General features: G+C 42.8%; 1 protein-coding gene across 1 annotated transcript in view; it reads left to right on the forward strand.

Moving 5' to 3' along the window:
- The window catches only part of INO80 (INO80 complex ATPase subunit), a 58,347-nt gene extending 53,345 nt beyond the window's left edge, over positions 1-5,002 (forward strand). The window contains 5 exon segments of the mRNA XM_031055823.1: positions 53-208; positions 1,299-1,458; positions 2,274-2,400; positions 2,402-2,439; positions 3,028-5,002. Of these exon segments, the coding sequence (XP_030911683.1) occupies positions 53-208; positions 1,299-1,458; positions 2,274-2,400; positions 2,402-2,439; positions 3,028-3,245 (699 nt within the window). The 3' untranslated portion in view covers positions 3,246-5,002.
- Positions 5,003-13,887: the final 8,885 nt, after the last annotated feature.

A 13,887-nucleotide genomic window follows, 5' to 3' on the forward strand; every position in this document is an offset into this window, starting at 1 on the left:
ATTCTTCTGTTTTACTTCCTTTTCATTCCTGGTATTACTTCATTTATTTCAGAAGAAGAAGGAAGATGAATTGGATGGGAAGAGAAAGAAAGAGAACATGAACCTTGTGATCCCATTTGTTCCCTCAGCTGATAACTCCAACCTGTCTGCTGATGGGGATGACTCTTTCATTAGTGTAGACTCTGCCATGCCCAGTCCTTTCAGTGAGGTAAGACTCCCTGCTGCTTTAACCCACATAGTGTTTCACTTGTGGCCCTACATCTTGTAGGATTCTTGCTGTCTGGTACTTTAGCTCTCATAGAGCTTTGAGTGTATGGGGAAGTGACACATCTTTAAGGTGAATCATGCAAATGAAAATAGTTTATTGAAAATGCAACAGCTGCTAATAAGCTGCCTTACAGCTCCTCATGTTATTTGACATTCCATTATTCCCCTCTTCCTTCACTCTCTGCCTCCCTTTTCTTACAGCAAATTTATCCCCTGACTTTCCTCCCTTCCAGTCCATGAAATTTTTCCACTCTTACCTGGAGTCCCACTTAACTTTCGTCCTGCTTTCTTGTTCCTTTTCCTTGCCTTTCTCATGCTCACATTTATAACCATGTGCCCTCTCCCATAACAATATCTTCCATAGCAAGAACTCTCTGCTCCTGAGCCAAACAGTATCCCTCAAATAGCTCATTGACATTCAGTGTCTTTGCAAGTACCCCTCACTAGTCTCATCTGTGTCTCTGTCTCTGCTTCCTCATTTGCATCAGGTTCTGAATTATTGTGGTTTTTCTCCTCTGGAATTTAAGTTAAAATTTCTCAGTGGCATACATCTTGTTTTCCTTCACATGTGTGTAAAGAATTGAAAAGTGGTTTTAGCAGCAAATGTATTTTTTTCTGTGCCATGTCAATTAAGATTTCTGTATTGTACTGTTCCTTTATTGATCAAGATTTATATTAGCAGTAGTAGTGGATGAAGAATCCTATTTTCTCTTTAGCACTTGAAAATGCACAGTTGAACAGCAATTTGCTTAAATCTCTGCTGAGCCCATTAGTCTTTTGCTTCGTAACTTAACATGTATTTTCATGAATTGAAATTAAATAGTGGGTGGAGGTCTTCACTGCTGCTCAGCCTGTAAATAAAGTGTGGTGTGATCAGGCAGATAATGTATCATGCTCATGCTGCTATTGTAGAGAAAATGGGAAAGAACAAGTACCAATTACTTGTGATGGTATCGGTTTTGAAGATCTTACTATTTTTGTACCCTTTCCTAACATGAGGAGCTAATGGCTTTGTTCTCTGTCACATTTAGATATCCATCAGCAGCGAATTACATATGGGCTCTATCCCTCCTGATGAGAGCAGTAATGATATGCTTGTGATTGTGGATGATCCAGCTTCTTCAGCACCTCAGTCAAGGGCAACAAACTCTCCTGCTTCCATTACTGGCTCAGTTTCAGACACCGTGAATGGTCAGTACTCTTGACTTGATTTATTACTAACATTTATTAAACCATGGCTTTGCATAGCTAAGTAATAGGTTTTCTGCATTCTACCCAGGATATATGAATGGATGGCAAGATTTGGGGGCAAAGTAATTGCCTTTTCATTGCAAAGTTACTTCTGATTTGATAGGAAATCTGTTTATAGTCTGTCATTTACCACACTTACCTCTTTTCTATGTTAGTTACTTCAAAACCTTGTGTCCTTTCTTCCTGTTTTATTGAGGGCTCTCACCCTTATGTTTGTTACCAAATTACAGACAACCACAGAAATATTAATCTCTAAGCTTTTCTTTGAATTTGCTATTGGGTTAATAATTAGTTTTTTATCTCCAGTGGATGGTTGAAACAATTTTTTTCAAGTGCAATATAATTTTAAATAATGTCAAGTGGTTTTAATTACTGTAGTTTTTCACAGTGAAATAAGTAGAATCATAGTTCTTGATGAGTTTCTTTAGAGATAGCAGATGGAAGATAATTGCATCTCTGTCTTCAAACAAGAAAATGCATCATCGTGAAGTAGAACTTGGAATACTCCACCTCTTTGTGGGTTGGATTCATAATAATACAAGTAGTTGCAGTTAAGATACTGTTGCTGAAGAGTGAAGTTTTGTATACATAATTTCTTTTTATGAGACGCTGCTCGCTAGCAGTGTCCCTGTTACTGTGAGTGCCGCATAGGAGCAGTATTGGTGTAACTGGCAGGCAGCTTGGATGCGGCACTCACTGGTGAGGCATGTGGAACACTGTAGGAGTCACTGGTTTAACATCCTTTCCTTCTTCAGGCGTTTCAATGCAAGATACATCTCTTGCTGCCAGAGGCCAGTCAAGTCGAAGCCGGGGTCGTCCCAAAGGCGGCTCCAAGGGTGGCACTGGGAAAGGCAGGAGCCGGAAGTCGATAGCGGGGAGCGCGGGCGGCATACGCGGCCTATGGCTACAACGTCTCCAAAGGTACGTGGCGCAGGGCACAGGCAGCGGGAGCTGGCCTGATGGCTGCTTGCAGCCTGTCAGCAGATAGCTTAAATGCTGTGTTGTTGGTATTTCTTGTCCATTATATTCTGAGACCCAAGCAGTAGAAAGTGTGACATGGTAAGGGTGTGAGAGGATAGCCAGTTTTACCTCAGATAACCTTGAGTTTCATCTGCCCTTTGAATTATCTTACACCAAATATTTTTCCTGTTGTTGTTTTTTGTTGGTTTGGGTTTTTTTTTTTGTGGTATTCAGACAGATCAGATAGTGTTGTTTATGCCATGGCTATGGCTGTGGTTTTCCTGCATTGCATCATGTTGAAGTCACAGTATCACATTCCAAAACCTGCTAAACTGATGGTGATTGAGGTGCAGCTTTACACCAGCTGAAGATAGCCCAGGGTATAACTGTAAGATATTTTGTGTCTTAAGGACATCCCTCTTCATTAAACTGTTGTAAGTCAGGAATAGAGTGGTCTTAGGACTGATTGTTAATCCATTGTCTGCTGTTGACGAACCACGAGTGGAATAATATGCTCATGTAGAATTTGATTCTCTTTTCCATTGCTAGGCATGTCTGCAAGTAGCCCTCTACAAACAGCAATCATTCGGCCTTCCGGACTTACAGATTTTGGACCTTCAAACGCCTCTTCTCCCTTGAGCTCCCCTTTGAGCAAAGGAAACAGTATTTGTGGGACCCCCAAAAGTTTAAACCTGACCAGCAGTCTCATATCAGAAACTTCAATTCGGAAGCAAAGCAAAGGTGCCCACACCTCAGGTGGTCGGTAGTAATTTTGAACCCCCAAAGCTTGTCTGAACTGTGTTGGCTTTCAGAGTAGACCACCCTGCCAGTTGAAGGCGTGCTAACAAATGCCTTGTTGCTGTCCAGCACATATGTGGAAAGAAAATCAAAGCACAATGGGAGTGGGTGGTTGATGTGAGCACTTTGATTATGTGTATTCCAAAAAACTATCTTTGCAGACACTGCAAGAAGGAGGGAAGGGAGTCTGGGGTAAGACAGCATTCAACTACTCCATGCAATATCCTGCAGCTGTGTGTGCTTGAAGTCACACCAGTATACTTCCTCTCTTGTAGCCTGAGGTGGAGCCCAGCATTAATTTTGTCCTATGAAATCAGTATCTGAACCCCAGGAGAATCCTGTAGAGTCACAAGACATTTATGTCCTCGCAGCTGGTCAGTGAACATGCAGGAGTAATTCGGGGCTATGCTGAAGATGATGTATGATCAAAAAAATTCTTGGGTTCTTCTGGTGTGGATCTCTGGGTTCTTTAAAGACTTGAAATTCAAAGGAAGGTGTCTCAGGTGGCTTCCAGGGAGCAGACTCTTTTCAGCACCATTTGTCAGGAAGATGTTCAGAGCTGCAGAATACAGGGAGCACCGTCAGGCCTCGTGAGAGCAGCAGCACAGCCTCTGCTTCACACAGTGGAAGAAACCACAGGCCAGTGATTGGTTTGCATTTCAGAGTTCTCATCAGCACAAACACTCACCGTGTTCAGAATGATTTCTCTCATTTTTGAGGTGCGCAGAACTCTTAAAAGCTTAGAAACAAAACAATGCTCTATTTGTATAAATCTCGAGAAGGAGGAAAACTGAAGTGTTGAGGAGGAGTTTGTGCTGCTCCTCTCACCGTGCTGTAGCAGAGCATGGATCTGCAGCTTGCAGTGATGTGAGAGGAGCAATGAAAAGCAATCCTGAGAGAGAGAAAACTGTGCCATTCTCCCTTCCAGCCAAATCCGGGGAAAAAAATTGTCTCATATCCCAGCCATCCCATTGACTGTTCCTGCAGTGTGTTTTCCCTTCATCTCTGTGATCATCACACATACTGGCGTGGTTGAGTTCACTGCAGTGTGGGCAGTAGCCGTGTCCCATGAGGCTGCTGGAAGGCAGTGCTGCCAGCACCCATCCGTGTTCTTGTTCCCTGGTTGTTCCTTCCCCGTTCTTGATGCACAAACCCTGCCCGTAGCCCCTTGCTTTGCTGTAAGCGTTGTCTGCATTGCACTGAGATTTAGGTGTGGGACAGTTGTTCTGTCTCACACTTTGAATTAAGAGGCTGTTCTGCCAGGGCACTTTCATCCCTTGAGAGAAGCAAGTTGAGTTGCAGGTCTGGGCTGTGACAGTGGAAGATGATTTCTTTTTTTATTATTATAATTTTTTTCTGACCCCAAATCCTTTGCCTGGCGTCCTACAGTGTAGAGCGAGTGCTTCCTGTTGGTTCTGCCTCTAATTTGCACACCTGAAAATAGCAGAACTGAGCTTAGATTGATTTTTGAACAGATTTGCAGGGGATAATTGAGGGGGAGGTGATGTTTAATTAACTCATGAAGACTTCCCCCTTCCCCTTCTATTCACATGTATATATGATATTTAGAGGGAATCAGACAAATGCCAAGCCTTTTTTTCTCTTTGAATGTGCTGTCTATTTTTGTAACTGAAGTTGTACATATGTATAAAGAGAGACACATCTTTCTTTTACTAACTGGAGGAGAAAATCTTAAATAAAATGGAGTGAGATAATTTTATGTAAATCAGTGTCTTTGTGGTTTTTATGCATGTAGCTGTATGAATGAGAGGATTAGGGAAGAGAGCATGGAGGGGTGTGCATCTGGAGGTGCTTCTGGAGACAAACGCTGCTCAGTGTAAAGCTCTAGAGCGTCTGTGCTCTGGCAAGTATCATGTTTGTAACCTTCTTCAGTTACAACTGTACTCTTATCCCATGTTTGTATTCACTGACTACCTTATAATCAATTTTGGAGGAAGTGTGCAGCAGGTCACAAGAAAACAGAAGCAACTATAATATTAAACAGTACCTGGTCCTCAGTGGTTGAATTCAATACAGTTGGTTGTTGAGACATTATTCTCTTATAGTTATTTCTTTTTTTTTTCTTATTTTTTTCTTTCCAATGAGAGTTGAAAGGACTTTTTTATGCACAGTCTTGATCTCCAAACTGCAAGACAGTTGCATTAGATTATAATCCAAAGTGAAGAGAAAAAAAATTATTATTTGAAAAGCTTGCAAAAATGTAATATGTACTGTCACACACTATACTTTTGGAAGATTAAATTATTGATATTTAAACCACTGATAAATATAAAAATAAAAATATTTATTTAAGAGTATAGATATATTTAGAATACATTTCTAAAATAAATGATTAAATATATTTTAATGTAACATAAATAAAAATTTTAAAATATTTAAAATCATTTAATCTTCAAGAGGAACACCAAATGACATCACAAGTTGTGGCAAAAGCAGTGGTAGCCCATCTGCTTGCACAGTTTGTGTCAGTCCAAGAAGTTCAATAAGATCTAATATAGTTGTAAAATAAATGAACTGCTAGATCATATTCAGTTCAATTTCTGTAAAACATTACATTTCAACATTCTTGGTAGTATATATCATAGGAGAAAAGATTCTGTGATAGTAATCAAAGAACTGGGAAAAATCATGTGATGGCTGTCCTAGTCTAATTTCTTGTGTTGGAGAAGGAAGTAGTGCTATAAAAACAAAGACTGGGAATTTTTTAAGAAGGTGGAGGTAGTTTTGTAATCAATACCTGGGCAACAGTTATTTTGAAGTGAGCAGATGGGTGTGCACACTGAAGCTTTGTTCTTTATAATTTCATTTGAGCATCTTTTCACTCTGTGTGCTGTGCACTTACATGCATTAATGGCAGAGAAATTCACTTTACTCCAAGAGATTAAGGTATTTGCTAAAGGTGGACACAATGATTGAATGAACTGAGTTTGTGTATGAGCTGGAATAGTGAAATAGCTGTCAGTGTGGTTTGGGGCATGTTGGGAGTGCCATGTATTCATCATGCTAGTTGATTGTAGCATTTTACTCACTGATTACTACAAAACTGTTAAATACAGTTCATTGATCAATGCTCCTATTGAACACATTTAAAGGTGATAATTTTCTTAGGTCCTGAGAAGTTAGGACTTAAAAGTGCTGTAGTGTCCCAGCCTCACATTTTTGTAGTTTAGCCTACAAGGGTTGTCTAGTTCAGAAGGGTCCCAGAACACCCTTTGTCCCCTAGCTTGCATTTTCTCTTGTCTATTATGGCTCAAGTTTGCTGTCCTTTCCATTAGCCAGCCACTAATTTTCCTTTCCTTATTCTGCAAAGAGATGCAGTTTACTGCAGGATGGTTTAAACCGGGAACTGCTTTAATTCTTCCCTTTAGGATATTATTGCTGCACTGTCCAAATGTAGTGTATTTCTGTGCCTTCTCCCCCCTCTGTTGCATGCTTTCCCCACCACAGTGTCCCTGCTCTTTGCTGTCTTGTGCCCCCTTTGTAGAAAGCTGCCTGTCTGCCTAGAGCTGTATCTTGCTTTATTTCCATATCCCCAAAGTATTTCCTTCAGCAGCATTTCCCAGTGGAGGAGGCACGCAAAGCTCAGTGGGAAAAGCTCCATGCAGCAAAAATAGGGATCTGCACTACTTTGATTGTAGCTCAGGAACAGCCTAGTGGCAGCTGAGAGGAGGAAGAGCACAACTGATAAAATCACTCTGGGGCAGGATGTGGATCAGTGTAGTTTGGGAAGTGCTGCCCTGTGACCACTGCACTGCATGTTCTGTCCTGGTCTTCTCGGTGAGCTGGCCTGCTTCTGCTCCCAGATAGGCTTACAGGCTCCTCAGCTTCTCACTTCTGCCTCCATCTTTCTTTTTTTGTTGACTCTCCAGTCTGAAACACACATTATAACTCTCAGGGATCCTTACAGGCATGTTTTGTGCTCCCCTTCCTGCTTCAGGAGGGATGGTGGTGCACACCCTGCTGTCCTCTGGAAATTTCTGTTGGAGTGGCTGGAAAACAATTTGTAGTTCCCTACCCAAAGGGATGCTGCTTGCATGTGAAGTATAACTGAGAAATACGTACCAAAATAAAGGTAATCATATCTTATACTTGTAGAATTGTGAAGGATTTATTTTTTATTTGCAGCCTGCCCCAGTTGCACAGCAGTGAATGAGAGGGGAAGGGATGATTCAGCCTTTCTCTCAGTGGCATCCATTAGGCCAATACAGATGGCCCAGCTCTCAGATTCAACCAGCAGATCTGTAGAGTAAACAAGTTGTTCTTGTAGCACTCACATTAGCATGTGCTCCTCTGAAAAGCATCCAACAAATGCCTCTTGAAATGGAGGAATGCATGATAAGATGAGTTGGGTTTCCTCCAGCTTCAGTCTCCTCTTCACTCCTGCCTACCCCTTCAGAAAAGTGAAGCTACTGAAAAGCTAATGGGCCTTCCAGGCATTTTGTACTGTACTCTATTTATAGAATGCTCTTCTATGGGCATATGAGGGAATGCTTTTGCATCCTAAGCATGAGGAAGTGTTTCAGTACTCAGGTATGAAACAATGACTCCTTCCTTCCTCAGCTGATGAGCATCCCTGATAGAATGAGGGATGAAAACACTGGAACACCACTTTTGTGTCTTCTTGAGTTTCCCATGGACTGTCTCTTCCTTCTTTGTCAGTATTGCTGGTTCTGTTAGGTCTGTTGTACTTAACAGGTGACCACGTGAGCTAAACCTCCAAGCACTACAGTGTCTCTTGTCATCTCTGTGACTGTTTTGCAAGCAGCTGTTTTTTTCCTCCCTGTCCTCAACCTTATCCAACTCTTTTTAGGACCCATGTGTTGTCTCTAGTGCTTTTGGTTGGTAGGGCAAAAGCTTCTGTCTAAAGTGTTAACTTTTAAATGTATGACCCTTATGCCTTGCACCTCTGTTGTGAGGACTTTACAAGAAAAACTCTTACTGTTGCTCAGAGATTGGAATTTACTTGAAAATTTACTACTGATTTGGATTGTCTTACAAAACTGATTTTTTGACTATTTGTTAAATTTATTCAAATTTTCTTATTCATAACAAGAAACTAGCAGCTTTCTTCACTAGATGTCTTTAAGAAATGCTCTTCTCTTAGGTGAAGCAAATCCTGTTAATCTGACCTCTCATCTATTTCTGTAGTTCCTCTGATGTATCCCTGCATTTTCCCAACTGGGTCTTCCTCTAGGAAGAAATACATCACAGGTGGGAGCCCTCCTTCCATACCATGGTAAGATGTCATCTGTCTTTCAGGTGACCATCCTTCAGGTTTCTTTTCAAGTGTGGTGTTACAGTTTCCCTTGATGTTACAGTAGAGTTAAAGCACAGGAATTCTCATTTTTATTCATTTTAGTGAGTACATTTTAGAGTTTTGCAGCTGCTGTGTAGACAAGTGGTTTTATGATGCTTCTTCGTGTTCCCGAAGAACTCCCCTCCTAGGTAAGCTCTTTGCTGAGGAAGAACGTTCACATTTGCTGGGAACAACTATTCTACAATTCACAGTCTTCTGTAATTCAAGTAACTTTCCTCCACAGACAAGTCAAAACTTGTATCAGGATTGGTCTAAACCCATCTGAGTTCCTCACAGAAGTGCTTCCAAAGCAGTTACCTTTGGCAGCCCTTGCCCTCCACAGTCAGTTGGAAGCGGCAGCGCAGAATGCCTGTCTGTATTTCACTCAGCCTATGGAGGAGGCTGATGGGGTTTTTTTAAGAATGGGAGAGTCAGCAATTTCACCTGTAGTAGGCTGAATGTTGCTTTGGGTTTTTTTTTAAACTACATTAAGCTTTTGGCGTATGACTGCAATTAGCTGTGTGCTGATCAGCGGAGCGTGCTGCTGCACAGTAAATGCAATGGCACGTGGCCCGACACACCCTTGAGTGACACTTCATTGTCTGTGACAAAGCTCCCAAGTTTTCCTTTGCAAGCAGGGGAAACAAGAGATGTTCAGGCTATAGGAACCTTTAGAGAATTTTGAAAACTAACAGCCAAAAACCTGTTTTGGGGGGTTACTCCATGTATCTGATGGGTGCTAATGGGAGGGCCCTTCTGAGTCTTGTTTTCTTGCTGCTCCTCGTCTTAGAGTTCGTGTGAACAATGGCGATTTAATCCTATTTACAATCACAGTACTGTGGTATTTATAGAATTATAGAATGTAGCTATAACTGTCACGTTTTAGTTGGAAGGGACCTTGAAGATCATCTACTTCCAAACCCCCTGCCATGGGCAGGGACACTATTTTTGTTGAAGTGGATTACAAAATAGCTCTAAAGGTGCATAATGGGACATTTCAGTCTCTGGATTTCAAGGGCCCCTGACACAGTAATTCAGCTTCATAATGTCTGTTTGTCCAGATGACTACAGTCTTTCATCATTCTCTGCGTGTTCAGAGTTTGGAAGAAATTACTGTAACTATCTTGCAGTCATAATTTTAGTGAGATACTTATTTAATCTGGTTAGCAGAATAAGAAAATTTTTTCTTAGTATTCAAGTAATTTGACATTCAGAGATCAATTCCAATTGACTAATTGGAAGCTTACTGACATTGTGATTCTGAATCTGTAATGCTCAAGGAGGTTTCTAAAACAGTGTTGATATGGGACTGGAAGTCCTGACAATTCCTTTTATTGGCTGCTTTGAAGTTCTTTACATTATTTTGAAACAACCAATCATGAGCTTTGCAGCTTCCCTGGCTTTGATAACTTGCTGCTAGCATATGCAGTCAGGGGTATATATTGTATAATTAACATAATTTGGTTTCACTGCAGTTTGCTGTTGTTTGTATCATTGTGTCTGTCAGGAATCAAATAACTAAATACTAAGAGTGAGAACTGGTTTGGTAGAATATTCACAGACAGATTAGAGAAGCCCAGCTCTGCCTTGCAATGATATAATTGATAGCATATGGGAAAAGTAATGTTTAAATTTTGACTTTAGACCAGATCTCATCTTTGAGATGTTATAGGAATTAACACAAGTGAGAAGTTTGGAACTGTCAGCAGGTAAAAGAGCTTGAGATACTGCAAGAAATTTGAGTGATCCCTATAAAGCAAAAACACTCCAAGCTATATAAAAATGTTTCTCTGCTGAGCTTAAATTTTAGTTGCTTTGGTATGTGAAAGTTTAAGAATATTGAGAGCAAATCACTAAACTTGCAGCCACTCAGATCCTCACTGAACAACTGCAAACATAAGAGTATCCATGAAAATACGAGATGACTCTTGCATGTTTGCATCAGGATGTAGTGCTGATTACAGGAGCACACACTGTCTCTTTTCCAGTGTGATATCACTGAACACCCGGTGTACAGTTCCCAGTACTCTGAAAAACATCATCCCTCAATATTTCACAATGTGCTTTGAAAGTCATTGTATGCTTCTGAAATCATATTCTTGATGTCTCAGCTCCCCATCTGTACAATAGAAATTACACCTCTTCACAAAGGTCTCATGAAGAGGAATTTAGGCTTGCCAAGGTGCCACAGTGATGTGCAGATGTTGCTATAGTGATTTGCCAGAGAAAAGTCAAAGTGGGGAGGGAACAGTCCCCCTGCATTTGTGTGCATGAAGGCATAAACAAATATATACAAGAGAAAAAGGAATTGAGCTGCTGCTCATTTTTAAGGCCCTCCCATCAACTGAAATCAGGCAGCAATCCTCTGGGAAAAAAAATAGTGGATATTTATTCTGAATGAGCCTAGTCCCACAGTTACTTTTTTCTCCTCAGTCCTGAACTCATCTGCCCTTAAATTATAGGATATATTCCCAGAAATAGATTCAGTATATATGTAGTTGAGAGACAGAAATGCTTCCAGAATCAACTGTGTTGTGCAGCAGCAAGAGACACTTTCATCTGGCTCCTGCCTAGCGTGTCCAGAGGTAATTGAGTCTCTTAACAGCTGCTGTCAAAGGAAAGATGAAAAGCAGCATCTGTCATCGCTGTGGGGAGCTGGGCACTCCTTCACTTTTCCCTCTTTTAAAATGGGATTGTGTGTTTGTGGGGAGAAACAACTTGAAGTAAAACACATTCCTATAAAGCAGAGCAAAGAATGAATGTATGTATAATCTGAAATTAATTAATGTGTAATCAAAGAACCTGCTAGCTGTTTGAAGCATACTTTTGGCTCAATTTACTTAAAGAAATGAGTACTTCACTGGAAAACAAGAATAAGTGAGAGATTTCAGCCCATGGCGCCAGTAGAAGCACCCCGAGGACAGAGCTGCTGACCCCAGCTGTCTGTAACAGGATCTCGCACCCCTGCGCACCTCCAGCACACCCAGCCCCGCTCAGCCGCAGTCCTGGGAGGTCACTGGCAGCGCTGGCTGTCACTCGCTGCTGTGACACGTGGAAGCACACGTGCCAGCGCTGGCCCGGGCAGCGCGGCGCCCTCCCTGCCTCCCTCCCTGCCTCCCTCCTTCCCTGCCTCCCTCCTTCCCTCCTTCCCTGCCTCCCTCCCTGCCTCCCTCCTTCCCTGCTTCCCTGCCTCCCTCCTTCCCTGCCTCCCTCCTTCCCATGGCATCGCGCGCTGCCTCGGGGTTTGGAAAGGCTGGTACGCCGTCTACCAAGGAGGGGATAAAAAGCTGCTTTTAAAAGTTTGTTTTCTAAGTGTTTTCAAATGTCACATATGCTTTGTGTAGACAGAGTTTAGTATCAGCAGGCTGGCTGGTTGCCCCCCAGGCGGCTCGTTTGCAGACAAGTTCCAATTGCTGTAAGTGGGCTGGATGTGCGTCTGTGAAATGACTTCCATATTGCCTGTGCTGTTGGTGTCTCTCTGTCCTCAGGCTCAGTTTAAGGCAAAGCAGAGAGCTGAGGCCAGAAGGCAGTGAAACCCAGAGCTCACGCCATCCCGGACCATTCCCAGCCTCCCTTCGGCCGTGAATGAGGGCACTGGGGCGGGTGTGGCGCTGTGCAGTGAGCGCATGGTGCGGTGCTGTGTGCAGGTGGCAGGGAAGCCCCGCTCTGCAGCTGCAGCTGGAAGTGAGAGCGTGGGCAGGTGCCCGGTGTGCTGTGCCAGAGCTCTCTGCTTGCACGTACCCAGCATGTGCCCAGCCAGCTCAGGTGCAGGTTCATCACGTTTCTGAATCTCAGGCTTGCTAACCAGCGCGGTACATGAAACCTCTCCAAACTCTCCAAAAGTCACCCTCTGACTTGCCTTTCTGTGAGTGAAACTCTTACAGATTTCCAGGTGCCTCAAATAGCTGATACCTGCTTGTGGACAAAGCAGCACTCTGGGGCTTCCTCCTGCTATGTGAGCCAGCAGAATTTGGATAGTGGGATAAAAACTTCCCCTTTCCTTTGGTGACAGGACTTTTAAGTGATGGTAGCTATCAAGTGTCTCAGTCGTCAGGCTTAGGCCAAATTGATCCCTGGTGGTTTTAATTGAAGCTTCATGGAAATGAGTCCTTTTAAAACAGTGAGGTGAGGGAGGCAAAAAGCAGCGTAAACAGGAGGACATAAGAGAGAGGTCTTTCTTTGTTCTTGTGTTCCCAGAGCAGCCCAGCGTGGTCTGGGAACAGTGTGGTGTCCCCAGCTAGGAAAACAGCACCTCTGTCTTTGAACTTCCCTGACCTTTTACGTTATTTCAGTCTCATTCTCTAGAGTTCAAGGTACTGGCTGTGCTTCAGGAATTCACAAGCATAAACACTCATCAGTGTGGCTGGCACTATGATGAGATGAAAAGGGAGTTGAGAAGGGATAAAAACCATCCAAAAGCCAAACAAAAAGTGTACAGGGTTTGTAAACAAAGCATGTAGAGCTTCCCCAGTGCTGCCCAGAATGCCCACTTCCTTCCACCCTCCCTCCCCTCCAGAGCTCAAGGCTCCTTCAAACCCACAAGGGGCTTCTCTCATAATTTTAATACAGCATATAAATCAGGGAGGTTTTCACCTAAGCCAAGGCAACTAAGTTAGTAGGAAATTCCTAAGTGCTTTGAGCAGCAGCTAGTTTTGCTGCAAGTGTAGTTTTTCCACAGCTTGACTGTAAATCAATTTTGTTAATCCCTTCCTGTTCCTCCCATGCACAGGGACTGATTCTGTACTGAGCTGGGCTGAGTGCTGATGGCACATCCCTGCTCAGTCATGCACTGGGACTGTCCTTTTTTATGCTGCATCAGTCCTTGAGTTCTAAAAACCATTTGGATTTGGTGCTACTGAAGTCTGTGCCCTGTTGTGAAAACTGGCAGCATCAAAGTGAGAAAGAAGTCTGACTCAGGGAACATCTCCCATCCAAGTTCTGCTCGTTTGCTTTCCTTCCTGCCTTTGGGCTGAAATTACTGCACTGAATGTGATAAAACCTCATTTAAAGTTTCAGCCCTAGACTGACTACCAGGTTTTGGGACATGTCAGCTGTGCCCCCATTCTGGTGCTGAACTATCTGGAATGTGTTACCTGGAGAAGTGTCAAAGCACACGGGTGGCCACGCCTGGATACTTCATGCAAAGTGTCTGCCTTGTGCTGGTGTAGCTGTACACCCAGCAGACCCTCTTTCTTTCCCTTTCTTTCCCCTGCTTTCTTTTCCCTCCCAGCTTTGCTGGTGGCAGGAGCTAAGAGCAGGCTGTGACCCAGCCAGCAGTGCTCTCAGGACTGATG

Source organism: Geospiza fortis, unplaced genomic scaffold (assembly GCF_000277835.1).
Source record: "Geospiza fortis unplaced genomic scaffold, GeoFor_1.0 scaffold66, whole genome shotgun sequence".
NCBI classification, from domain to species: domain Eukaryota; kingdom Metazoa; phylum Chordata; class Aves; order Passeriformes; family Thraupidae; genus Geospiza; species Geospiza fortis.